Here is a 27698-nt window from a genome sequence, read left to right on the forward strand (position 1 = left end):
TAAACGTTTACATTTAATGCATTTGTTGCATAGCGAGGTTTACTGCGACTAAGCAATTGGTTTCCAACCTGCTGCCAATGTCCTTTTTATCAGTTGCAAAGAAGATTTTATTTGGTCGTTCCCCCCCCCCCCCCTCCCCCCCCCCACACAGGAAGTGAAAGCCCATCTGTGTGCAGTTCTCTTTAAAAAGCGACAGCGACGATACTTTAGAAATAATTCGCTAGTTATGAAGTGATTCTGGAGGATATGAAAACCACTCTCACCCAAGTGTAAATGATCCTTGAACTGCATTGAATTATTCTTCCCCAGCATCATGAATTAGCCTCCTCTCCGTGACTCTTTTTTTAAGATGTGGAGATGCCGACGTTGGACTGGGGTGGGCACAGTGCGAAGTCTTACAACACCCAAGTCCAGCAGATTTGTTTTGAATCGCATAGCTTTCGGAGCACTGCTCCTTCCTCAGATCTTTTCTTCAGGTGGGGTTTGCTGTGTCGGAAGGGCTGTAAAAGATGTCGCTGCTTCTCATCTCTGTAGCGTTGCAACTTTCCTCCTGGATTTGGCAGGACCCCTTGTGCCCCATTCTTGCCATCAGCAGGGCTGAAACCCCCGGCCGAGGAAGAGTTGCTGCATTGAGAGGAACTGCGATGGTTGCTAGATTTGAGGTCACTGGTGCATTGAGTAGTCGAATGTTTCACGTTTCGATTTTAAAAAAATATGTATCTGACCGCTATTTTTACAGGAAGCTTTTGTTCATTCAAAGTGAATTGGTTAACTGCAGCCTTGGAATCATGGTGATGGAGGAATGTTCAGCACAAACGACACCAGTTTGCTGTCCAGGTTGGTGTCATCTTGCGTTGGGCTAAGTCTCGATTTGCGTAGCCGATTGCGAGTACTATTGTTGGAGGAATGGATGGAAGCATTGCTGTTGCACCGCACTGGCTCGTCCTGAAGCCCCTCGACTCTGTTATCCTCAAATGTTGAAATTTGTTTCACGACGGAGACTTCTCCCTTGGGGTCTGCTCAAGATTTTTTTTTTTCTCCCTGTGTATTGTCATCCTCTTGCAAGCTGTGAGGTTGGTTTTCAGATTGAAGTTATACCTCTGTTTGGAACGTCCTGTGGTCTGGGCTCCGGTGCGCCCAGCTGGCTGCAGAGTGCTGCCTCTGGTATGCACAAGCTCCCCAGGCTGAGCTTTGCCGAGCCTGCTCCCAATGCCCCTTTGCAAGAACCCTCCGTGTTGGGGATTTTGTCCTACCATCTGATGTTGCAAATAGATCTCATACAGCGAAGAAGGAATGCTTCCGGTTGCTTTAAATGGTTGTCCAAGTCTTGCACCCATAAAGACAAGAACCACTGCCTGGTAGACATTGATGTTTGTTCCGAGACGGACTCTTGTGGTCTTTTCAAATTCCGGGCAGCGTGCCAAACGCCGAGTTTGCTTTTGCCGGGTGATGGTCGATTTCTGTCATCGGTGCGGTGTTATTGGAGAGGATACTCTCAAAGTCGAAAAACGTCGGTACTGGACAGCAAGGTGTATTTTGGCGTACGCAGCCACTGGGCAGGTTGATACAAGATCTCTGTCGTCTTCAGGCTTAATGGCAGGCCGGAGAGTTATGAGGCTAGAGCAAAGCGATCAACAACCAACCTCGTGTGTTGCGAGGTCGCAATCGTCTGTGAACAAGAGTTCACCTAGTTGAGTAACCCGTTGTGCGAGCTGCGAGCCGTTGCAAGTTGAAGAGGTTCTTGTCCTGGATTGAATGTGTACCCCATGCGTCAAGATCCTTCACTGCAAAGTGGCTGAAAAGTACAAGCATGCCAAGATCGAGCTTTGCTTGCTGCGGTTGGTGACAGGAGAGGCATCTGATGATGGACCACTTCCCATCAAGCTGACTCTCCGTCCATCATGAAACGAGCAAATGACACCAATTATCTTTTCAGGCAACCATTTCTACAGAACCTTCCACAAGGCCTCCTCAGTTTGTTGTGTCAAAAGCCCCGATCAGGTCAACAAACCCCGTAGAGGTTATATTCTGTTTGCAAAAATCTGGTTGAATTTTACGTGATTCAGAGATCGTGTCTACTGTTCCCCGTTCTGCTTGCAAGCCACACTGAGATTCCAGGTACACAATCAATGAGGTTAGTGACAATCAAAATAGCCTGTTGAAAGAAGTGATGTTCCACAACGATCGTCATAAATGGACTTGCTCCCTTACCATTGCAGGGATAAGTTATGAAGACATAGAACATACAGTGCAGAAAGAGGCCATTCAGACCATTGAGGCTGCGCCGACCCACTTTAAGCCCTCACTTCCACCTTATCCCCGTAACCCAATAACCTCTCACCTTTTCTGGTCACTAAGGGCAATTTAGCATGGCCAATCCACCTAACCTGCACATCTTTGGACTGTGGGAGGAAACCGGAGCACCCGGAGGAAACCCACGCAGACACGGGGAGAACGTGCATACTCCGCACAGACAGTGAGCCAGCGGGGAATCGAACCTGGTACCCTGGCGCTGTGAAGCCACAGTGCCATCCACTTGTGCTGCCCTATCCTTAAGGTCGCACAGTGGCGGATACGGTGGCAGTGGTTAGCTTTGCTGCCTCACAGTGCCAGGGACCCCCGCGTTCGATTCTGACCTTGGGTGACTGTATGACGTTTAAATAAAAGAAATTTGTCAGGCAGGATATCCCCTTCATGTCGCCATGCTGACTCTTTTTAATAAAAGCATTTTTATTCTAAATTTTCAACATTTTTACAATGTATAACAAACTCAAAACCCCCAACGCACACAGCCCTCCACCTTGCCCGGCCCCTCCCTCAGCAGTCAACGGTAACCAACTGTCCAAAATCCCAAATGAACAAACATAACACTCGCCCCCACCCCTTAGAGCAAATTTCACTTTCTCATGGGCCACTCCGAGAGGCTGACCCCCACCCCAACAAGACGCCCGCCTGCGAGCAATCAGCGAGATGAAGGCTAAGACACCTGGCCCGCACCCGCCTGCAGCTCTGGCCAGTCTGACACCCTGACTATGGCTTCCAGGGGACCAGGCTCCACATCCACATGCAGAGCCCCCGAAATGGTGCGGAAAACCATCCTCCAAAACTTTTCCAGTTTCGGGCAGGACCAAAACACCTGTTACTGATTCGCAAGGCCCCTCCCAAATTGCTGACAGACATCCTCCACCCCCTCGAACAACCAGCTCATTGTAGACTTTGTAATGTGTGCCCTGTACACTATCTTTAGCTGCATCAGCCCCAGCCTCGCACACAAAGTCGAGGCGTTTATCCTCCGCAGCACCTCGCACCACAATCCCTCCGGCAGCGCTGCCCCAAGCGCTTCCTCCCACTTCGCCTTAACCCACTCCATCAAAACCTCCTGTAAATCGCTGAGACGACCCCCCTCCCTGGAACCCCCCCCCCCCCACCTGCTGACAGCACCGCCTCCAATAGTGAGGAGGCGGGGGCTATCGGGAAGGTTGGGAAGACCTTCCTCGCAAAATCCCGCACCTGCAGATGCCTGAAACTTGCACCCCACGCCAGCCCAAACTTCCCTCCTCCAAGCTCACATGCCGACTCTGATTATATTATGTATTTCTAAATGATCTGCTATTGCATCCTTTAGGAACTCTTAACATTTTCCTATGGAGCTCCCGGAATGTTTTACTCCATAAAGGATGCTATGTAACTGCAAGTCGTTATTAAAACCTCTTGGCTTACAAGTTGTGGGTGAGTCCAGAAACCTTTTCAAACGCGGGCTGTGCGACTCTGCAATTCTCTGCTTCAGAAGGGGAGGCGGAGTCTTTGAATATTTTTAAAGCTGGAGGCGGATAAATTCTTATTTGGCAAAAGGTTATCGAGGACCATTGGGAATGTGGAATTCAAAATATCAGCCATCATATTGAATGGAGGGGCCGAATGGCCTACTTGAAAATGAAAATCGCTTCTTGTCACAAGTAGGCTTCCAATGAATTTACTGTAAAAAGCCCCTAGACGCCACATTCCGCCGCCTGTTCGGGGAGGCTGGGAAGGGAATCGAACCGTGCTGCTGGCCTGCCTTGGTCTGCTTTCAAAGCCAGCGATTTAGCCCTGTGCTAAACCAGCCCCACCTTCTCCTATCTCATATGTTTATTGTTCATCTTTTTTAGTCTGTCTCAGTATCTGTTTTTCACAGCACCTGCCAGGAAGGACCTTTGGACATCTTTCTCCAGGTTACAGGTGCTGTATAAATCCAAGGATTCTCCCAAAGTACCTTCAAGCATTGGAGTTGACCAGGCCTTCACACACTCACATTTACGGTCTCCCTTCCAAATTGGATCCAGTGGCAAAGCACAAAGTGAGTATATCCTTGTCATTTTTGCGAGTATTTCTCTTTGTAGCCTCAGTAGATGTGGGTACTAATGGGTCAGCACCGAATGTCACAGGTGTTACCTGACCTTCCTAGTATTGCTCCATTAGGACTTGGGAAGTGCTAGAATAGGGCAGTTACAGAAAATAATGGCAGCAGTTGGCCAACGTCCCTTCAAGCCTGCTCCACCATTCAATATGATCATGGCTAATCCTGTATCTCAGTACCGTAGCCATCAACTCAAGAGTCTGGAAATCGATCCATCTCCTTTTCAAACATATTCAGTGACTTGGCCTCCGCAGCCGTCTGTGGTAGAGAATGCCACAGGTTCACCATCCTCTTGAGTGAAGACGTTCCTCCTCATCTCGGTCCTGAATGGCCTACCCCGTGTCCGGAGACTGTGGCCCCTTGTTCTAGCCCTACAGCCAGAGGAAACGACATCCCTTCCTCCAGTCTGTTCAGCCCTGTCAGAATTTTATACATTTTAGTGAGATCCCCTCTCTTCTAAATTCCAGTCAATTCAATCCTCCTACCACAATCCTGCCATCACCGGAATCCATCTGGCCAACCTTCGCTTACACTCCCTCTTGGATAAGGAGACCAAAACAATACTCCAGGTGTGGTCTCACCAAGGCCCTGTACAGCTGCAGTAAAATCTCCTTGCTCCTGAACTAAAATAGCAATGAAGGCCAACATACCATTTGCCACCCTAACTGCTTGCTGTGCCTCGATGCTTGCCTTCAGCGACTGGTGTTCAAGGCCACCCAGGTCCCTTTGTACGTCAACATGTCCCAATCCAGTGCCATTTAAATAATATTCCCCCACTCTGTTTCTCTGTCCAAAGTGGACAGCTTCACATTCATCCATGTTATACTGCGTCTACTCTGTATTTGCCTGTTCGCTCACTTTGTCTAAATCACCTTTAACGCCCTCCTCACCACCAAGCTTTGTGTCCTCGGCAAACCAGGAAGTATTACTTTTGGCTCCCTAATCCAAATGATTGATGTATATTGTGAAGAGGATGGGGTAACCCATCGAAGCATGAATAATATCCTTGACAAAGATAATGGATTGTGCCACTTTACCACCGTGTCTGCTAACAGGGAGGAAAAAAGGCAAGTTATAAACGAACTGACACTTTTGCAACATTCAGTCAAAAGCTAATTAAACGGCTGTAAATATCAGGCTGAGGAACCCATGCCCCCTCACTTTCACTTCGTTTCCCGGCGATCGCTGGAATATTACCACACCACCGAAATGGTATCATGCGGGGGCCTCACTTCAATATTAAAGTTAAACCTGTTTTAATCAAGTAGTTTTGAAGTAAAGCGTAGACTATTTTATTCGGGTGCAGAAGGTGTTAGTTATACCTGCAGGAGCTTCTCATCATTTTTGTCATAGGTTTGATACAAACGCAAAGAATTGCCGCACTTGTTAATGAAATAGAAATGGTCCCACAGAACTCAGCCCTTCATCTCCCGTCATTTAGCTTCTACGCAGTTTCGTACAGTTAGGCTGACGGCTGTATTGCAGTGATCCCGCTCTCGCCTCACTGCCTCACACCGGAGGTCCGGGAACAAAATCTCCTGGCAATCCAGTGGCGATGCTGAGGGGGGGGGGGGGGGGAAACCAGGCTGCCAGATTAGATATTTAATTGGGGTCCCATCTGCCCCCCCCCCCCCTCCAATGCGGATCTCAAAGGTGCCAGGGTAGGCAATTTAAGAACGGAAGAGTTCATGATGCAACCGTCACGAAAACCGATGATCTATCTCTCTGTTGTCATATTTCTGCTGTGGGATCTTGCTGTGCATGTCACGTTTGTTCCAATTCAATGTGCAGCATTTCAAAAAATGCAGCATTGGCTGTAAAACGTATGTGGATGCCCCGAGATTGTGAAAAGTACTTTAGCTCTTGGGAGAAATATATATGAACAGTTGAACGCTGCAGGGCATGACCATGTGAGGATAAATTTGTTTCAATAAGGCTGACTAATTATCTTGTGAGAATAATTTTTGCAAAGCGTTAAAGTCAACTTGTCTTCCAATCGATGATACAATTTAGTCAGAACCTCCAAATGATATTCAAAGAATCCTGGAACAGACGGAGACCGTTTGACCCATCATCTCTGTCCACTCCCTTTCAAATCAAGAAACCCCTCACCACATCCACCCCAATCCAACAGTTTTCCCCAAAATATTTATCCAGTTGCTGGTGCGGCATGGTGGCACAGTGGTTAGTACTGCTGCCTTACAGCGCGAGGGGTCCAGGTTCAATTCCGGAACTGTGCGGAGTCTGCACGTTCTCCCCCGTGTCTGCGTGGGTTTCCTCCGGCTGCTCCGGTTTCCTCCCACAGTCCAAAGATGTGCAGGTTAGGTGGGTTGGCCATGATAAATTGCCTCTTAGTGTCCAAAAGGTTAGGTGGGGTTAGGAGGATAGGATGGGGCGTGGGTCCAGGTAGGGTGCTCTTTCAGAGGGTCGGTGCGGATCTGATGGGCCGAATGGCCTCCTGACTGCAGTGATTCTCTCAAGTTATTATTGAATCTGCTTCCACCACACTTTCAGGCAGTACATCCATAGAATTCCCACAGTGCTGAAGGAGGCCATTCGGCCCATTGAGTCTGCACCAACCCTCTGAAAGAGCCCCCTACCCAGGCCCACTCCCCCACCCTATCCCCGTAGCCCCACCTAACCTACACACCTTTGGACACTAAGGGGCAATTTAGTGTGGCCTAACCTGCACATTTTTGGACTGTGGGCGGAAACCGGAGCACCCGGAGGAAACCCACGGAGACACGGGGAGAACGTGCAGACTCCGCACAGACAGTGACCCAAACCGGGAATCGAACCCGGGGACCCTGACGCTATGAGGCAATAGTGCTAACCACTTTGCTACCGTGCGCCCCTCCCATCACCTTAAATCTGCATCCTCTGACTTCCCAAGAGTTTTCCAGCACAGAAAGAGGCCCTTCGGCCCAGCTTGTCTGTGCTGGCCATCAAGCACCTATCCCAATCCCATTTCCTATCCTACTGCCGGTTGAAAGTTTCTCCTCCCTCTCAAAATCATTTGACCATTTTGAAGAACTCTATTCAGCTTTCCCTTAACCTTGGTCAAGGACAATCCCAGTTTTCGCTATGTAACAGAAGCCTGGTTTCATTCTGGTAAATCTCCTCTGTACCCGCCCGTACCAGCCTCCCCGAACAGGCGCCGGAATGTGGCGACTAGGGGCTTTTCACAGTAACTTCATTGAAGCCTACTCGTGACAATAAGCGATTTTCATTACATTTCATTTCATGTCCTCCTCGTCTGCCCAGAACTCGACACGATGGGGGAATGGGGGGTGGGTTTGTGACGGGGAAGATGTAAAATTAAAAAAAGAAAATCACAAACCCAAATATAATCTGCCCACTTCCGTCTTTCCCAGAGATTGGAAGGGTGCCTATCCGTACATTCCCAGAAATTCTGTTTCTCATGATTTCACACTGCCCTACAAGCATACACGCACAGGAGCTGGCCCTGTATTCTACAGACTGCACAATTACCCGTGTGTTAACCAATCCTAGTGTCCAACATGCAAAGACTGTTATCATTGTACCATTTTGTTCATCGACATCACTTTGATTAATGATGCCATTGAACTCGTTTTAAATTGCTCAGAGCACAAGTATCTTTCTCAAAGTGTCTGTTCCAAGTGTGTGATGTTGCTTCGTACGTGGCCTACAGAACGATGCATCTGAGATACTTCTACATTTTAAACTAACCTGGTTGGAAGGGTTGTTTTACAAGGTTCGAGTGAGCGAAGGCAAGCGAGGAGTTAACGCACGGGATGGACCGTGTTTGTTTTATTCTTCAAATTTTATCTGATAATGCCGGGCACATATTTAAAAAGGCTATCTAAATATTATTTGTTACATAAATACTGTGTGATGTATTTTGTTAAGTGCTGGTGCATCAGTTGAGTTGTGTTATAGACTGGGTTTGAGCCTGATTAAAGAGGGCTGTTTCCTTTCCCAGCTGATTTGGTTGGACACAAATTGCATTGTAGCCATTTCAACCACATTTCGTGACATATCAAATGTGCCTTTCATGAAAAGCCTCCAATATCACCCTCCTGGTCTCGTCTTGGTGCAGTAACCCCTCCTGCACCCCTCTCCCCTCCCCCCTCCGCTGCATTTTAACTGGGATTGCCCAGTGTAGCTCATCAACTCTCGGCCCACAAGGAAATCAAGTGGATTATTGTCTAGCCTGACAGACGATTGATTGTAATAAATTCCGGACTCCGGTCAGACTCAAATTCAGTCTGTGTGGTGGTGAAGAGGAAAACACTTGCCTGTAACCTTGACCGCCGTGCTGTTTTGCATCAGATTCGATCTAAGTTTCTTAATAACATCAGCTATTTCTAATTTCCCAGCTATTTGGGCAAGAGAGATGGACTGAGATTTGTCTCCACACTAGCCCATCCCAGCAAGTGTCTGTGTGACGCCTTTTAAGGATGTTATTTTTGCCGATGTAACTATTCCAAAGAAGACATTCAGCTGCTCTGGATGTTTTGGTGCCAAACTATATCCCCCCCACCCCCCAAGGGCAGCTGAATTCTTTATTTCCATAAATTTGAATACTTGCATGTAGAAATGACAGACTGGAGTCTGATGTGTTTTTGGGAATGTATGGAGTGCTGAGCTTGGCTCCTGAGTTATCCCAATTCAGCTGCTCACTGGGCTAATCGCTGGCTTTGAAAGCAGACTAAGGCAAGCCAGCAGCACGGTTCGATTCCCGTAACAGCCTCCCCGAACAGGCGCCGGAATGTGGCGACTAGGGGCTTTTCACAGTAACTTCATTTGAAGCCTACTCATGACAATAAGCGATTTTCATTTCATTACAAGGAGGCTTTTAACTCCACGTTCCCCATTGATATCAAACAGAGCACAGCTTGATGTATGAGTAATTATTTTTATTTTGCTGCTCGTGTATGGCCAAGGCTCAGGCAATTGGTCAACTCACACACAAGAACACAACGGACGGCACGGTAACACAGTGGTTAGCACTGTTGTTTCACAGCGGCAGGGACCCAGGTTCGATTCCTGGCTTGGGTCATTGTCTGTGCGGCGTCTGCACGTTCTCCCCGTGTCTGCGTGGGTTTGCTCCGGTTTCCTCCCACAAGTCCCAAAAGACGTGCTGTTAGGTGAATTGGACATTCTGAATTCTCCCTCTGGCCGGAATGTGGCGACCAGGGGCTTTTCACAGTAACTTCATTGCAGTGTTAATGTAAGCCTACTTGCGAGAATAAAGATTATTATTATTACTCTCCGAATCGGAGGCACTTTGCATGCCCATATAAAGGCTGGAACTATGCTATTTACCCTCATAGAATCGTAGAATTTACAGTGCGGAAGGAGGCCATTCAGCCCATCGAGTCTTCACCGGCTCTTGGAAAGAGCACCCTACCCAAGGTCAACACCTCCACCCTATCCCCATAACCCAGTAACCCCACCCAACACTAAGGGCAATTTTGGACACTATGGGCAATTTATCATAGCCAATCCACCTAACCTGCACATCTTTGGACTGTGGGAGGAAACCAGAGCAACTGGAGGAAACCCACGCACACACGGGGAGAATGTGCAGACTCCACACAGACAGTGAGCCAGCCGGGAATCGGACCTGGGACCCTGGAACAGTGAAGCAATTGTGCTATCCACTGTGCTGCCGTGCTGCCCAGACAAAAAGATTTAAACCGGAAAATCAGGAGATTCTGAAAAATATAAACTTTGGGAGGATCACCATTTTCACGGTTTGGACCCGCCCTGCCAGCGATAGTGGAAGAGCATCCTACCTCTTTAAATCCTCCTTCACCCCCTCTACCAGAGCCCAGCTATGTTCCACCCGTATTCCCAGATACCGAAAACTCGACCTGTCCAACCCAACGGCAACTTCTCCAGGCCCCTTCCTTGTACTTGGCAGCATAGCGGGAACACCTCCCTTTTCCCACATTTAACCCCTATCCTGAGAATGAGCCAAATTTGGTTAGCATCTCCATCTGATCTGAAATTAGTAACAGCAAATCGTCTGCACATCGGGAAACCCGATGTTCCATGTCTCCCCCCCCCCCCCCCCCCCCACCCCCCCCCCCCCCCCCCACCCTCTCTCTATTCCCCTCCACCCTGTCGATGCCCTAAGTGCCAAGGCCATTGCTAAAAGCAACGGGGAAAGTACCTTGTCCCCCGGTGTAAACAAAAATATCCCAAACTTGCATTGGTACGAGCACTTGCCCATGGGGCAGCTCTGTACAACAGCCTGATCCCCCATGTACAACAGCCTGATCCCCCATGTACAACAGCCTGATCCCCCATGTACAACAGCCTGATCCCCCATGTACAACAGCCTGATCCCCCATGTACAACAGCCTGATCCCCCATGTACAACAGCCTGATCCCCCATGTACAACAGCCTGATCCCCCATGTACAACAGCCTGATCCCCCATGTACAACAGCCTGATCCCCCATGTACAACAGCCTGATCCCCCATGTACAACAGCCTGATCCCCCATGTACAACAGCCTGATCCCCCATGTACAACAGCCTGATCCCCCATGTACAACAGCCTGATCCCCCATGTACAACAGCCTGATCCCCCATGTACAACAGCCTGATCCCCCATGTACAACAGCCTGATCCCCCATGTACAACAGCCTGATCCCCCATGTACAACAGCCTGATCCCCCATGTACAACAGCCTGATCCCCCATGTACAACAGCCTGATCCCCCATGTACAACAGCCTGATCCCCCATGTACAACAGCCTGATCCCCCATGTACAACAGCCTGATCCCCCATGTACAACAGCCTGATCCCCCATGTACAACAGCCTGATCCCCCATGTACAACAGCCTGATCCCCCATGTACAACAGCCTGATCCCCCATGTACAACAGCCTGATCCCCCATGTACAACAGCCTGATCCCCCATGTACAACAGCCTGATCCAGCCAATAAACCCCGGGCCAAAACCAAACCGCCCCAGCACCTTAAAAAGATGCACCCGATCAAGCACCTTCTCCGCGTCCATGGATGTCACCATCTCCGTTTCCTGACCCACCGGGGCGTTATCACCACCTTTAACACCCTTTAACATAGATGGTAACCGTCGCTCCTTCACAAACCCGTCTGGTCCTTGGCTATCACCCCCGGCACGCAATCCGCCTGGCGTGTTGCCGTCACCTTGGCCGACAACTTCGCATCCGCGTTTAACAGAGGTTATCGATCGATAATTCTGGATCCTTGTACTTCTTCAAAATGGGTGAAATCTCCCCCCCCCCGGTTAACGAGTCATTAAACATTTCCATTAGATGAGGCCCCAACTCTGTCGCAAACGTTTTATAAAATTCTGCTGGAAATCCGTGAGGGCCCTTCCCAGACTGCATTGAATCATTGCCCCGCATCACCACCTCCAGCCCAAGTGGGGCCCCCAGCTGCTGCCCTCTCTCTCTCTCTCTTCCCCTCCCCCCCCCTTCCCCCCCGCCACTGGGCAATCCAAGCCATCCAGAAACTGCTTCATGTCTGAGTCCCCCATGGGGGGACAGCTCCAGGTAAAAGGCCTCAAACTCCACATTCACCTTACCAAAGATAAGGTCCTTTATCTGCTCGATCTCCCTTGTTGCCCTCTGCAGTCTCAGCTGGTGTGCAAGCAACCTGATGGCCTCCTCCCCCATGTTCATAAAATGCCCCCCTTACCCGGCACAACTGACCCACCACCTTCCCCGACGACAAAAGTTCACCTTCAGCGTCTTCCTCCCCTTCAACAACTCCTGCTCTGCGGTGGCTGGGTACTGCCAACCCACTGTCAAAATGGCCTCCAGCATCCACTGCCTTTCCATTCTGTCCACCCTATGCATCTTGACCGAAATGAGCTCTCCCCTAATTACCGCCTTCAGCGCCTCCCAAAATATGGAGGGAGAGAACTCCTCGCTGTTATTAAACTCGACATCTGTGCGTATAGCCGCCCCAACCCTCTCACATGCCCCCCTTATCCACCAAGAGAGCCACATCCATGGCGGTCGCTGGGGGTCCCACTTTCCAAGCACACATCCACAAAATGAGGCGCATGGTCCGATATAACAATTGCTGAATATTCCTATTCCCACCGGCCCCTGCATCCATTACACAAAAAATCAAAACAGTCAAGATGAGTGCAAAAAGGAACCCCCCCCCCCCCCCCCCCCCCCCCGGCCTGATGCGTACCCAAATCCGGAATCCTTCACCACCACGTTCTGTATAAATTCCACATCATCCCAGTTAGGAGCCTACACATTCACGAGCACCACCCTCCAATCATCCACTCACCATCACGTATCTACCCCTGGATAACCCACTATGTTACTTGCAGAAAAAGACGCCCTTTTTTGATGAGCACCGCACCCCTCTCCTCTTCGTATCCAGCCCCGAGTGAAACACTTGTCCCACCCACCCTTTCCTCAATCTGGTTTGGTCCTTCACCCTCCGATGAGGGTCCCGCAGAAAGACCACAAGAACGTTTCTGCCTTGCAGAATCCCTGGTTTTCATAGAATTTATTCATAGAATTTACAGTGCAGAAGGAGGCCATTCGGCCCATCGAGTCTGCACCGGCTCTTGGAAACAGCACCCTACCCAAGGTCAACACCCCCACCCTATCCCCATAACCCAATAACTCCACCCAACACTAAGGGCAATTTTGGGCACTAAGGGCAATTTATCATGGCCAATCCACCTAACCTGCACATCTTTGGACTGTGGGAGGAAACCGGAGCACCCGGAGGAAACCCACGCACACGGGGAGGATGTGCAGACTCCACACAGACAGTGACCCAAGCCGGAATCGAACCTGGGATCCTGGAGCTGCGAAGCCATTGTGCTATCCACAATGCTACCGTGCTGCCCTTTTGTTTTGTTTGGGGTAAACTCCATCACAAAGTGCTACCAGAGCCGCACTCCCACACAATCCCAGTGGAAGAGAATCCGAGAGGCAAGATTTCACCAGTTTTACTGAAAGTTATGGGCAAATAATTTGGGCAAATTGTGTTCAATAGAAACCATTGATTACTCGTTAAATAGCCAATGTAACAAGGATGGAACGTACAGATTCACTGGCTGTGTTGCCATTAAAGTGCTGACATGCTGACCTCCAGGAATCACCCAGGGGTTTGAACTTCCAATCGGCCATTCCTATGCTCCCTGCGCCCCTCCACAAATATCTCTGACTCTCAGTTACAGTCAGAGACTTTGGACAATTCCAATTTGCTTACCTGGGATAGTTACCCGGTAAATGTTAGACAGGAGACAACCAGGTCTTAACTCTTGGGTAACTACAGAACTGTCTCCCTAATTGCTCACACTGAGACCCCCCCACCCCCGGAGTCCGTCAACATCATCACCCCCCCCCAAACACACAAAACTACCACCCTCCCTAACCTTCCCAATACCCACTGACCTGACTACCCCACTGACACCCGAAGATCCAGGCACTAGTTCAAAGTGACTGATATTCACTACGCGATCAATATCTGGCAGCACGGTAGCATAGTGGTTAGCACAATTGCTTCACAGCTCCAGGATCCCAGGTTCGATTCCCGGTTTGGGTCACTGTCTGTGCGGAGTCTGCACGTTCTCCCCGTGTGTGCGTGGGTTTCCCCCGGGTGCTCCGGTTTCCTCCCACAGTCACAAAGATGTGCAGGTTAGGTGGATTGGCCATGCTAAATTGCCCTTAGTGTCCAAAATTGACCTTGGTGTTGGGTGGGGTTGCTGGGTTATGGGGATAGGGTGGAGATGTGGGCTTGAGTAGGGTGTTCTTTCCAAGAGCTGGTGCAGACTCGATGGGCCGAATGGCCTCCTTCTGCACTGTAAATTCTATCTATCTATCTATGAATATCATTAAACGTTACCTGGCCATTATTACATTGCTGTTTGCATGAACCTGCTACCCGTCACTACACCGCAATGGTCGTTTCACAGATGCTCCATTAGCTCTGAAGTGCCTTGGGATGTCCTGAAGCTTTTCTTTATTAATTCCTGGGATGTGGGTTCACCAGCGAGGCCAACATTTGCCCATTCCTAATTGCCCTTGAGCCGCCATCTTGAATACAACCCGAGTGCCTCATTCGGTCATTACAGAGGCAGTAAGTGGTCAACCCCATTGCAGGAGATCTGGTGGGTCATCTATAGGCTGGGCCGGATTAAGGATGACCGCTTTCCTTTCCTAAAGGACATTAGATTTTTACGACAATCTGGTAAATTTACACTCACCATTACTAAGACCAACTCTTTAAATTGGAACTATTAATCTAGGACAAAGGTTCGGCACAACATCGTGGGCCGAAGGGCCTGTCCTGTGCTGTATTTTTCTATGTTCTATGTTATACAGCTGTGTCAGCATTGGCAACGCGTGCCATTTCAGCGTGATACACTTTCTGTTAGAAATTTGCAAACTCAATCAAACTTCACTCAAAGTGCCTTCCTGAAAACTTCCATTTGATTTGCAGCTTTCTCAATGAATTAAAATATTCAAGACAGGAGGCTTGTGCAACATTGTACAACAGACCAGAATCTGATTAAATTGCCTTTTGTTTACTAATGCTTTCACTTAAAGGTCTTGGAAAAAAAAAGCTGGTATTTTACCCAAAACGGAATTGAATTTTAACTGGCAATCTGAACTAATGCAGAATTGGCTGCATTAATACTAATCTTTACTGATGGAAAATCTTTCTTTGGTATCTAGGTCAGATTTTCACAATTATATGTAGAAATGCTGTAAAGAAAATTAAGATGTGTACTTCTAAAAGTTGATTTTAAAATTCTCGTCTTTGTTTTAAAATCTCTCCCTGGCCTCGAACCCTCCCTATCTCTCGCATCTCCTCCAGCCCCACAGCCCTGATGATTGGGCGGGGGGGGTTGTTCAGAACCAGGGGGCACAGTCTGAGGATGCGGGGTAGACCATTTAGGACAGAGATGAGAAATTTCTTCACCAAGAGAGTGGTTGGCCTGTGGAATTTGTTACCACAGGAAGTCGTTCAGACCAAAACATTGCATGTTTTCAAGAAGCAGTTAGATAGAACACTGAGGGCGAATGGGGATCAATGGATATGGGGGAAAGCGGGATTAGGCTATTGAGTTGGGTGATCAGACATAGTCATAGTGAATGTCTCGAAGGGCCGAATGGCCTCCTGCTCCTATTTTCTCTGTTTCTCTAACTCTGGCCTCCTCGATTTGAAAAGTTCCACCATTGGTGTCCGTGCCTTCAGTTGGCAGAGCTCCCGGCGCTGGCGTTTCCTCCCGACTCGGCCTCTCTTTACCCTACTTTCCTCTATTAAGGCACCCCTTTAAAATGAGCCTTTGGTCACCCGACCCAGTGCCTCCTCGTGTGGCTCAGTGTTACCTTTGTTTTATGATTCCCCTGTGAAGCACCTCGAGACTTTTCATTGCATTAAATGTAAGTTATTCGTCCTGAGTTTAAAAGAACAAAAACAAATGAGGCATTTGTGTTGGAAAGTGCCTGCAGTTTGTACTGATTACACACCACAGTTATTGTGTAAATGCCAAATGGGTTAATGAGAGGGGGAGCGTGGGGGAAACTGGGCGGACAGAGTGTCTTTCTCCATGTTTAATATTCAATTCTGAAGAATAGTTGGCCTGTGTGTAATTTCAGTGTGACACAGACTTTTTGAAGCACGTGTTTTAATAGTTGATGAAATGCTTTCATTGTGGCACGGTACCAGGTTCCTGTTTGCCAATAAATTGGTGCATTTTAAGAGTACGAATAATGATGGACAATATAAATAAGATCATAACAAATTAAACGTGGTGCAGAAACCCGACTTTCACAGTGGGCTAAAACTCCCCCCCCCCCCCCCCCCCCCCCGTCAGATTTTGGGGGGGGGGGGGGGGAAAGAGGATGGGTAACCCAAAGCTTGCCCCACACTACGGGATTGCTCACCTGTCTCTGCCACCCCCACCCCGGGTATCTGCGTACCCCAATGTCTTGGACCCCGAACCACACGTCCCATTCAGTTGCCGTGGAATCTTACCATCTCCCTTTCAATGGGACCTTTAAACTCACCTGCTTTACGGCAGTGAGTGCCTTAACCCTATTTGCCAATGACATTTCGTAACTTCTTCTAGCCCTCCTGACTCCTTGCTTAAGTTCCTTCCTACTTTCCTTATATTCCACACAGGCTTCGTCTGTTCCCAGCCTTCTAGCCCTGACAAATGCCTCCTTTTTCTTTTTGACGAGGCCTACAATATCTCTCGTTATCCAGGGTCCCCGAAATTTGCCGTATTTATCCTTCTTCCGCACAGGAACATGCCGGTCCTGAATTCCTTTCAACTGGCATTTGAAAGCCTCCCACATGTCATGTTGATTTATCCTCCCCCAATCTAGGTTCTTCAGTTCCCGTCTAATATTGTTATAATTAGCCTTCCCCCAATTTAGCACATTCACCCGAGGACCACTCTTATCCTTGTCCACCAGCACTTTAAAACTTACTGAATTGTGGTCACTGTTCCCGAAATGCTCCCCGACTGAAACTTCTACCACTTGGCCGGGCTTATTCCTCAATACCAGGTCCAGTACAGCCCCTTCCCTAGTTGGACTGTCTACATATTGTTTTAAGAAGCCCTCCTGAATGCTCCTTATAAACTTTGCCCCATCTAAGCCCCTAGCAGTAAGTGAGTCCCAGTCAATATTGGGGAAGTTGAAGTCTCCCATCACAACAACCCTGTTGTTTTTACTCGTTTCCAAAATCTATCTACCTATCTGCTCCTCTATCTCCCGCTGGCTGTTGGCTGTAGTAAACCCCCAACATTGTGACTGCACCCTTCTTATTCCTGATCTCTACCCATATAACCTCGCTGCCCTCTGAGGTGTCCTCCCGTAGTACAGCTGTGATATTCTCCCTAACCAGTAATGCAACTCCGCCACCCCTTTTACATCTCCCTCTATCCCACCTGAAACATCTAAATCCTGGAATGTTTAGCTGCCAATCCTGTCCTTCCCTCAGCCAGGTCTCTGTAATGGCAACAGCATTATAGTTCCAAGTATTAATCCAAGCTCTAAGTTTATCTGCCTTACCCGTAATACTTCTTGCATTAAAACATATGCACTTCAGGCCACCAGACCTGCTGTTTTCAGCAACATCGCCCTATCTGCTCTTATTCAGAACCATACTGGCCCTATTCCCTAGTTCTCCCTCAATGCTTTCACCTTCTGACCTATTGCTCCGGTACCCAATTCCCTGCCATGCTAGTTTAAACCCTTCCGTAAAACAAAAGGAAATTTTATGGATGGATAACGTTTACGATGGTAAGCGTGGGTAACCTGGCGAGGTCTTCGCTTGGTTCTCTGAAGATAAATCGATGTTTGAAGTCCCTGTAGTCGAGTTTCTGATTAACTTTAGCGACAAATGAGCTCCTTTGAGTGTCATGGAGTTCCAGTGCATATATTTTAATTTCAATTTATTCTATATGTCACTTAATGCCCCTTTCCATTTTAGTGTTGTGTTTGGTTTATTCAACTTCATTTCAAGTGTAAAGACTATCTTGCATCTCTTGTGGGCTGCACGGTAGCACAGTGGTTAGCACTGTTGTTTCAGAGCGCCAGGGTCCCAGGTTCGATTCCCGGCTTGGGTCACTGTCCTCCCACAGTCCAAAGACGTGCAGGTTAGGTGGATTGGCCATGATAAATTGCCCTCAGTGACCAAAAAGGTTAGATGGGGTTTTTGGGTTACGGGGATAGGGTGGAAGTGAGGGCTTAAGTGGGTCGGTGCAGACTCGAAGGGCCAAATGGCCTCCTTATGCACTGTATGTTTTATGTTCCTCCGGGTGCTCCGGTTTCCTCCCACAAGTCCCGAAAGATGTGCTGTTAGGTGAATTGGACATTCTGAATTCTCCCTCCATGAACCCGAACAGTCGCCGGAGTGTGGCGACTAGGGCATTTTCACAGTAACTTCATTGCAGTGTTAATGTAAACCTACTTGTGACAATAAAGATTATTATTATCCCCCCGGTCTTTTGGGGGTCCCATGTTAAGACAGTGTTTCATTGTAAATCTGTCCAGACTGTAAATGCGTCCTTACTGTAACAGTGAAGCTGTTATACTTACTGCCACTTTCAGGACTTTTCCTGTTTCTGCAGAGACATTTTCATCCTGACTTCCGCCTCCCACAGCTGAGCTCTCTGACCTTTGGATTGAGTGAACTCCTGCGGGCCCCTCACTAACCCCCCGCTGCTCTCATCGCCAATAGTTTTGTGTCCGGAATGAAGATTTAAATGGGTTTCATCAAATTCAACCAATTTGGTTACAGCTGCATCATATAATGACCTTGCAGTGAGAGAACACGATGTAGGGGAACATCACCCCGACCATCCTAAATTACTGCTTACAATGCAGAGATAAGGAACGTGTAGGCGGTCCTCCTGTTCCCTCACAACCACCGCAGGTAACTAATGTCTAGTATGTGCATCTGAGGATCGTGGAGATCTCCCCGTTCCCTCCGGGGGTGGACATGCAGGTTAATGGAACTGCACAACAGAGATCGAAAGATGCGCAGGTTAGGTGGATTGGCCATGCCAAATTGCCCTTGGTGGGGTTACGGGGATAGGGTGGAGGCATGGGCTTAAGTGGAGTGCTCTTTCCAGACTCGATGGGCTGAATGGCTTTCTTCTGCACTGTAAATTCTGTGTTCCCGATGCCAATGGTGGTGAGGCTGTATTGAAAGCTTAAACAGTTCTTGAGCTAATTCATGTTGGTTTCTGGCCGCAGGGTTGGAAGGCCCTTTGCTTGCTCCGCACTCTCTGCCCTAGTGGTTTGTGGCACATTACTTTAAGTTGCAGCAGCAAAGCCAACACTTGCTGTCCGATGGCTGAAAGATCCTGGCGCCCTGCCCGACACGGACTTGATCCCATGCAGGAAAATCCAGTGGTGAGCCAGGTCTGGCCTTTGGAACCAGTTCCAAAGGTGAAGATTTCCTCCCATGCAGACACCAGAGGAACACGATTGAACACAAGGACACACAGGAGTAGGCCATTCGGCCCATCGGGGTGCTATTAAACATAATCACTCCTTTCCCGCCCGAACCCCATATCCTTTGATTCCTGAAAAGACCGAGACTCCTGTCTATCTCAGCCTTAAATGTATTCCAGGATGGAGCATCCTTCGAGTGAAGGAATTTCTCCTCATCTCAGTCCTAAATGATCGACCCCTTTTCAGTGACGTTTAAGGGGCATCTTGACAAATACATGAATAGGATGGGAATAGAGGGACATGGACCCCGGAAGATTTTAGTTGAGACGGGCAGCACGGGCTTGGAGGGCCGAAGGGCTTGTTCTTGTGCTGTACTTTTCTTTGTTCTTTTTCTTGAGATTGTGTTGCTGTGGTCTAGATTCCCCGACCATCTGTGTCCATGCTAACAAACCCTTTCAGAATCTTGTGCTTCTAAACTCCAGAGAATACACTCTATTTCCTCAGCCCCTGATCAGAGGATAACCCCCCTACCCCACAGACTAATTTAGTGAACCTTCGCTGTACTGCCCCTTTAAAAATAAATATGGAGACCAAAATAGCACACAGTATTGCAGGTGTGATATCACCAAGGCTCTATTCAAGTGTAGCAAGATTTCTTTGTTTCTGGTATTCAATCCCCTTGCAATAAAGACCAACATGCTACTTGCCGTCCGAATTGTTTGCTGTACCTGCATGTTAACTTTCTGCATCCCTTGTTTAAACACACCCAAGACTCTCTCAACACCATCAGATATAAGTTTTGTGCCTTCTTTAAAAAAAATCCTGCTTTTCTATCGTTACGACCAGAGGGAATAACCTCGCCCCTCGCTGAAATTGTATTCTGTCTGCCAACTCATTGCCCACTCGCTTGATTCCAGTCTTTGTGTCCTCCTCGCTGCTCACAATTCTACCCAACTTTGTTACACCATCAAACTTGGATACATTGCTCTCTGTCTCTTTGTCTAAGTCATTGGTATAGAATGTAAATAGCTCGGGCCCCAACACTAATCCTTGTGGCACTCCCAATTGTCGCAGAATGTAAACTTGCAAATACTTTGTTTATACCTACTCGTGTCTGTGAACGAATCCTCTATCCATGCTAGTATATGAATCCCAACTCAATTAGCCCGTATCTTGCTTACTAAACTTATTAACTGCGTTTTGGAAGTCCTGGTATACTACATCTACTGGTTCCCATTCTTCTATCCCACTAGTTAAATTCTCAAAAAACTCTAATGAATTTCTCAAATCTAATTTCACTTGTATAAACCCATCAAACTTTGTCTGATCACACCAATTTTCTAAGTGCATCGTTAAAACTTCTAGATTCCATACACATTCCCAGTGATTGATGTCAGGTGATCTGGCTATAGTTCCCTCATACCTATATTTTTTATGTTCCAGTTGTTTCTGTTTAAGATTCTATTTTGTGATTGGAGTTTGTTGTACTCAAACTTTTCATGGAACATGGTATTATGATCACTATTTTCCAGAAGATCTTTTACTATGACACTTCTAGCCTATAGCCTCGACCTTTATCTTTGGACTTCTCCCAACCCGTCTGCCCTGCTCCATTAGATTAAAGCCCATCCATAGCCCCAGTTATAAGATTCGCCAGGACAGGGGCGGAATGGTGGTCAGCTGCTGCCTCACAACACCGAGGATCCGTGTTCAATCCCGGCCCCGGGTCACTGTCCATGTGGAGTTTGCACGGGTTTCACCCCCACGACCCAGAGATGTGCAGGGTAGGTGGATTGGCCACGCTAAATTGCCCCTTAATTGGATAAAAATAATTGGGTGCTCTGAGTTTATTTAAAAATACTGGACCCAGCCCGGTTGAATGGAACAGCTCCCTCTTTTTCTGAGTGCCAATGCCAATGCACCATGAATTGAAATCTCTTTTCCCCACACCACTCAATGAGCTCATGTTTAAACCTCTATGTGCTTGACCCGACACCAGTTGGTGTGTGGCTCAGATAACAATAAGAGATCATTACCTACTGGATTCACATGCCTGACGTACGATACCCTCCTTTCCCTGACCCCTGACCAACTTTGAGATTCCCTAGAATATGTGTAACCAAACCTTTGCTTCCCTGTGGCCTAAACCCCTAGGCCACCACACTAATATCTGCCAGTCTTTATCAGTACCCTCTATATAATTATTAATACTGACCCTGTGCCCATGTCGTATGCCCGTTGTTAATACTGACCCTGTGCCCACATAGAGTCCCTGTTATTAACACTGACCTTGTGTCCATGTAATGTCCCCGTTATCAACACTGACCTTGTGCCCATGTAGTGTCCCCGTTATCAACACTGACCCTGTGCCCATGTAGTGCCCCCGTTATTAATACTGACCCTGTGCCCATGTAATGTCCCCGTTATCAACACTGACCCTGTGCCCATGTCGTAGCCCCGTTGTTAATACTGACCCTGTGCCCATGTAATGTCCCCGTTATCAACACTGACCCTGTGCCCATGTCATATCCCGTTGTTAATACTGACCCTGTGCCCATGTAGTATCCCCGTTATCAACACTGACCCTGTGCCCATGTAGTGCCCCCGTTATTAATACTGACCCTGTGCCCATGTAGTGTCCCCGTTATCAACACTGACCCTGTGCCCACATAGAGTCCCTGTTATTAACACTGACCTTGTGTCCATGTAGTGCCCCCGTTATTAATACTGACCCTGTGCCCATGTAGTGCCCCTTTTATTAATACTGACCCTGTGCCCATGTAGTGTCCCAATTATTAATACTGACACTATGCCCATGTCGTATCCCCGTTGTTAATACTGACCCTGTGCCCATGTAGTGTCCCTGTTATCAACACTGACCCTGTGCCCATGTAGTGCCCCCGTTATTAACACTGACCCTGTGCCCATGTAGTGTCCCAATTATTAATACTGACCCTGTGCCCATGTAGTGTCCCCGTTATCAACACTGACCCTGTGCCCATGTAGTGTCCCCGTTATCAACACTGACCCTGTGCCCATGTAGTGCCCCCGTTATTAACACTGACCCTGTGTCCACATAGTGTCCCTGTTATTAACTCTGACCCTGTGCCTATGTAGTGCCCCCATTATTAGCACTGACCCTGTGCCCATGTATTGCCAACCTCTGTTTTGCAGATCTGTGTTTGAGCGGCAGGGCAGCGTGACGGGCAAAGTTTTCGATTGAATTCTCTCCTCTGGTGTCTTTCCTCTTGGATTAGCAATGATTACAAATCCAGTCACAAAGAAATTGTAATGTGTGGGTGTGTGGGTAAGAAGTGTGTGCTTGACGCTAGCCAGTTCAATCCTGATGGAGTTTAATCTGTCATAAACGACTGCATTCAACATGTATGAAGTTGTTAAGAATTTGGGTTAAGTATTTAATGTACATTGTAGGGAAACATTTACCCCCCCACCCCCAGGTCACCCCTCCACTTGCCCATTCTTAATCTTCCTGAGTGATGTTGAACTCTCTGGGATGTGCAAGTTTCTATATTTAAACAGCAGTTGTCACCCTCAGAACAGATTACATTCCTAATCCATATATGTCCAGGTTTGTGCTGGGTCTGGAATGATGCAGAGTTCTCAGGGCACAGCCATTTATAATTTGTTCACTCGTTCCAGTCTGGATTCGAAAACCTCCTTCAGATGCAGATAACCGAGTTAAACCGAGAATGCCTGCTTCATATTTTCTCATTCCTGGACAAAGAGGACAGAAAGAGCCTGTCGAGAACTTGCCAAGTGCTCTGTGAGGCCTTTCGTGATCCAGCACTGTGGTCTCTGCTGTGTTTCTCTTCGCCGTCAGAACTCAAGAAGGATAACTTCCTGCTGAGCCCCACGTTACGCTCGCTGTCTATCTGCTGGCACTCCAGCAGGGTCAAAGTCTGCAACATTGAGGACTGGCTGAAAAGCAGCTTCCAGAGGGACATTTGTAGCCGACATCAAAATCTTGTCAACAACTTCTTAAATGAAATAAGTAACAGGTTGGTGGAAGTGTAAATGTTCTATTTTCAAGTTTCTCCGAGCAGACCGCTTTATTGTCGATTAGCTTATTGATATTCTTTGTGCGAAAAGGGTGGCACAGTGGTTAGCACTGCTGCATCACAGCACCAGGGACCGAGGTTCAATTCTAGCCTCGGATGACTGTCTGCACGTTCTCCCCGTGTGTGCGTGGGTTTCCTCCGGGTGCTCTGCTTTCCTCCCACAGTCCAAAGATGTGCAGGTTAGGTGGATTGGCTGCGATAAATTGCCCCTTAGCATCCAACGGTCACGGGTTTGCGGGGATGGGGCAGGGGTCTAGGTGGGGTGCTGTGTTGGGGGGCCAATGGGCCGAATGGTCTTCTGCACTGTCGGGATTCTATGAAAACAGATGTGGTCGTATAACGAAAGCAAAACACTGCAGATGCTGGAAATCGGGAATAAAAACCGAATGGTTGGAATAGCTCAGAAGGTCCGGCAGTGTCTGTGGAGAGGGAAACTGTGAATGTTTCAAGTCCAGTGTAACTCTTCCTCTGAGCTGATGGCAATGATCTGTCTGCGGTCAGGTCCTCTGCCCCTCCACATCTCACAGTCCGAGTTTCTCCTAAGAACCTCCCATGTTCAATTTTTAACAATACATTTAGAGTACCCAATTACTTTTTTCCAATTAAGGGGCAATTTAGCGTGGTCAACCCACCTAACCTGCACATCTTTGGGTTGTGGGGGTGACACCCATGCAGACACGGGGAGAATGTGCAAACTCCACACGGACAGTGACCCGGGGCTGGGGGCAACTCCAGTCCGTCAATTCCGCACCAGTCAGGCTTAATCTGGCGCCCCGCTTGATATTGTAACTTGCTACGATTGGACTAATCGTCTTTATCTGGTAATTATAGGGGAAATGGTGTAAAATGTTTCTTCAGTATTTTTAAAATATGTGATCTGCAGATGGGGGATGTGTAGGGGTGTCTACTCCATTGAAGACATTTAACTATTCATCACATCAATTCAGAAAGCCCAGCCCTCCCCCCCCCAAAACCTGCTCCTGGCTCCAGGATCATCATGGAGTGGCCGTTAACCCCTGGATTCTGTTCTTCACAACACTTTTGTCTTCAACCCCCCCCCCCCCCCTCTCGCACTTCCAACAAGTTTGAGAAGCTCATGGATTCCTGTGTTGCAGAGATCGAAGACCATCCATTCAGCTGCCCTGCTGCTTCTTGCCTTCCCCCTGTCCCGCTCTGCCGAGATTCCCCAACGTCTTTCCCCTCCTCCTCCCTCCCCCTCCCTCCCTCCCTCCCTCCCTCCCCCTCCCTCCCTCCCTCCCTCCCTCCCTCCCTCCCTCCCTCCCTCCCTCCCTCCCTCCCTCCCTCTTTCTTGGGTTTTCCTCCTATTCCCCCCTTGTGTCCTCTCCAAGCTCACCTTCCGTTCTTTTCATCCACTGCATTGCTGACCAACCACCTTCTGGTCCCCATGCTACTGGATGTTGTGATCAGTTCATTCCCCCCAGGTACTGGCTCCCACCCTTTCTGAGCTGCTACCCTCACTTCTCCCCTCTAAAAGCCCACCCTCGACTATTCTGACCGAGCGAAACTACCTTCCGCTTTTGACACAGCTCTGAAATGGCTCGAGCGCTGAGATCCTACAGGGTTGCTCTATTCCTTTCTGTGCCTTCCTCCAGCCCTACAGATGAACGAAAACACTGCCTTTAAGTTCCCCTTCGGACCACCCACCACCCTGATTTGGAAATATATCGGCCGTTCCTTCACCGTTGCTGGGGCAAAATCCTGGAACTCCCTCCCTAACAGCACTGTGGGTGTATCTACACCACATGGACTGCAGCGTTGGTTCAAGAAGGCAACTCACCGTCACCTCGAGGGAAACTAGGGGTGGGCAACAAATGCTGGCCCAGCCAGCGATGCCCTGTGAAAGGATACATTTTTGAAATTCTCCACGATCTTTTCTTGCTTTCACTTGGGCTAAATGTCACCCATGTGATTGGCTGCCAAACCTTCAGCGGCTTGGCCAGTAACCTCTGGTATTCTCCCACTAAATCTCTCTGCCTCTCTACAAGTGTCCCCGATTAACTCTGAGTGGCACTAAAGCCCACATCCTTCCACACACATGAGGATAGTTCCTCACTGAAAATCCACATCTCTGGCTGAACTGGAAAGATTTAAAATGCAACATTCACGGCCAGGTTGGGGGGGGAGGGGGTGGGCGTTCACCGTTATTGTCTACAGGTAGCATCAGACTCGTTGATTATATCCCAGGAGTTGAGGTACAATGCCTGTGTTACTCTAATTGCTAATAGGGTCACGTGGGGTTCTGCAATTATTAATTGTATTGATCATTCCATAGTTAAATCATTCTCTAATCTTTTCCCAGGTGTCCAAACTTGCTTTCAGTGATACTTTCAGGATGTGGGCACCTCACCGATGACTTCATTATACAAATCCTACAGAGATGCAGTCATCTGAAAACACTGAAGCTGGAAAACTGTGCGAGACTCACGGATAAAACGCTGGAGGCAGTGACCATTTATGGAAGCAGCTTAGCCACATTCCACGTGGACTTCTGCCGGAATATCACTCAGGAGGGGATAAACCTGGTCCGGAGGAAGCGTCACTCCCTGTCCTTCAGCGCGGAGCGAAGTGCCGAGATGATTCCCGATCAGCCGGATAAACGCGGTGACCTTGGGCAAGGAGTGAAGAAGCGATTTCAGTGGTAGTGGCGAGATGGCGATCTTGCGGGCTGCTGGGAGGCAGGGGGGGGGGGATGCCCAAAACCACGAGAATGGCCTGATCATAGCTACGCTGTCACAAAAGCAGCCAAGAGGAGACCGACACCACAGGGAGGGAAGAGTCATCTCCCTGAGTCACCCCCAAGCTCCTAGTTTTGAAGTGAGCTTGATGGGAGAGCCAATGACAAATTACCCGCAGCAACATGTGTTTGTATTTGACTGTGTCCAGGGCTCCATAACCCTTGAGGCTGATTGCATTTTGGGTTAAGAGTCCTGATGTGCTCTGCTGGGATGTATTCCTGAATAGTTCTTCCAGTTTCATCTACCTCATCAACACCTTTTTTTTGTTGTACAAGTTTGTCCTTTATTTTATATTTTGTCTGCTTGGGTCACAGATTTCTTGTTCAAAAGGGTGGCGAGGTTCATTTGGCTTGCGTTGTGGTCTGCTCAGAAAAGGTTTAGTTTTTGGATGTGTTTGTTTCTGGATGTACAGATAAAGGATCCGTACCAACACTTACCGTACAACATGACCCTTAATGTAGTAAAATGTTCCAAAATGCATCGCAGGCGAGCTATTGGATACATTTTGACACTGAACCATAGAATTCCTATGGTGCAGGAGGCCATTCAGCCCATCGAGTCTACACCAACCCACTGGAAGAATACGTTGCCTAGGACCACACTGCCACCCTATCCCACCTAACCTTTTAAGACACTAAGGGATAATTTAGCCTGGCCAATCCACCTCACCTGCACATCTTTGGACTGTGGGAGGAAACCCACACAGACACACAGACAACGTACAAACTCTATACCCGAGTCACCCAAGGTCGGAATCAAACCCAGGTCCCTGGCACGGAGGCAACAGTGCTAACCACCATTCTCTTCGTCCCCTCTCACCCCAGCAATCCTTGTAAGGAGACATTATGACAGGCTAGTCATGAAGGTCACATCTTATAGGAGGGATGGGAGACAATGCTGCAGGCACAGCCGTCAGTGTTGGGGTGAAGAGAGTGGGGAAATGCACAGGTGGATTCAGATTATCTGAGTCATTATCGTATTACTCTTTGGGGGGAGCTTGCTGTGCACAACTTAACTGCTGAATTTACAACATGACAGCAATGCCTTCAAAAGTAATTCCGTTGGTTGCAAGGTGCTTGGAGATGTTCCAGGGTTGTGAAAGGTGCTATATAAATGTAAGTTTGCCACCTGCAAAATCTGTGACCAATGAGTTTTGCTGTGTTAAAGTATGATTAGAGTCATTAATGTACTTTCAAGAAATTAAAAATAAACTTAACTGATTGCACTGTGAATAAGCTGTAATTCAAATGTGAAACCTGACGATGGGATTCAGTACATTACCTCAAGGTGGCCTGGCCTTGTGTGCAATCTATAGGGCATCCTGCAAAAGTTGAAAACCAGTTTTGCCAGCACTGAATGAAGCCGCCCATGTTGGCTATTTAAATCCACTGACTGCCGTAGTGATTGATCTCTGTAGGTGCATGCACACAAGGGGTTAATGGGTAAATAGCAGCAGCACATGATCACTAGAGGTCTGGACCAACAGGGGTATAAAAAGCAGCCACACAGGGTCTCTCTCGTGGGTGTACTG

General features: G+C 48.3%; 1 protein-coding gene across 2 annotated transcripts; it reads left to right on the forward strand.

Moving 5' to 3' along the window:
- The first annotated feature begins 1609 nt into the window (after positions 1-1609).
- Positions 1610-27399, forward strand: fbxl22 (F-box and leucine-rich repeat protein 22). 2 transcript variants are annotated; one of them, XM_038784309.1, is made up of 5 exons: positions 1610-2134; positions 3626-3729; positions 4175-4336; positions 22993-23351; positions 25732-27399. In XM_038784309.1, exons 4-5 carry the CDS (start codon positions 23017-23019, stop codon positions 26072-26074), a joined length of 678 nt encoding a protein of 225 aa, XP_038640237.1. In that variant the 5' UTR covers positions 1610-2134; positions 3626-3729; positions 4175-4336; positions 22993-23016; the 3' UTR covers positions 26075-27399. The 2 variants fall into 2 exon arrangements, with proteins under 2 accessions (XP_038640237.1, XP_038640238.1); XM_038784310.1 differs by lacking the exons at positions 1610-2134; positions 3626-3729 and having other exon boundaries at positions 3996-4336.
- Positions 27400-27698: the final 299 nt, after the last annotated feature.

Source organism: Scyliorhinus canicula, chromosome 24 (assembly GCF_902713615.1).
Source record: "Scyliorhinus canicula chromosome 24, sScyCan1.1, whole genome shotgun sequence".
NCBI classification, from domain to species: Eukaryota; Metazoa; Chordata; class Chondrichthyes; order Carcharhiniformes; family Scyliorhinidae; genus Scyliorhinus; species Scyliorhinus canicula.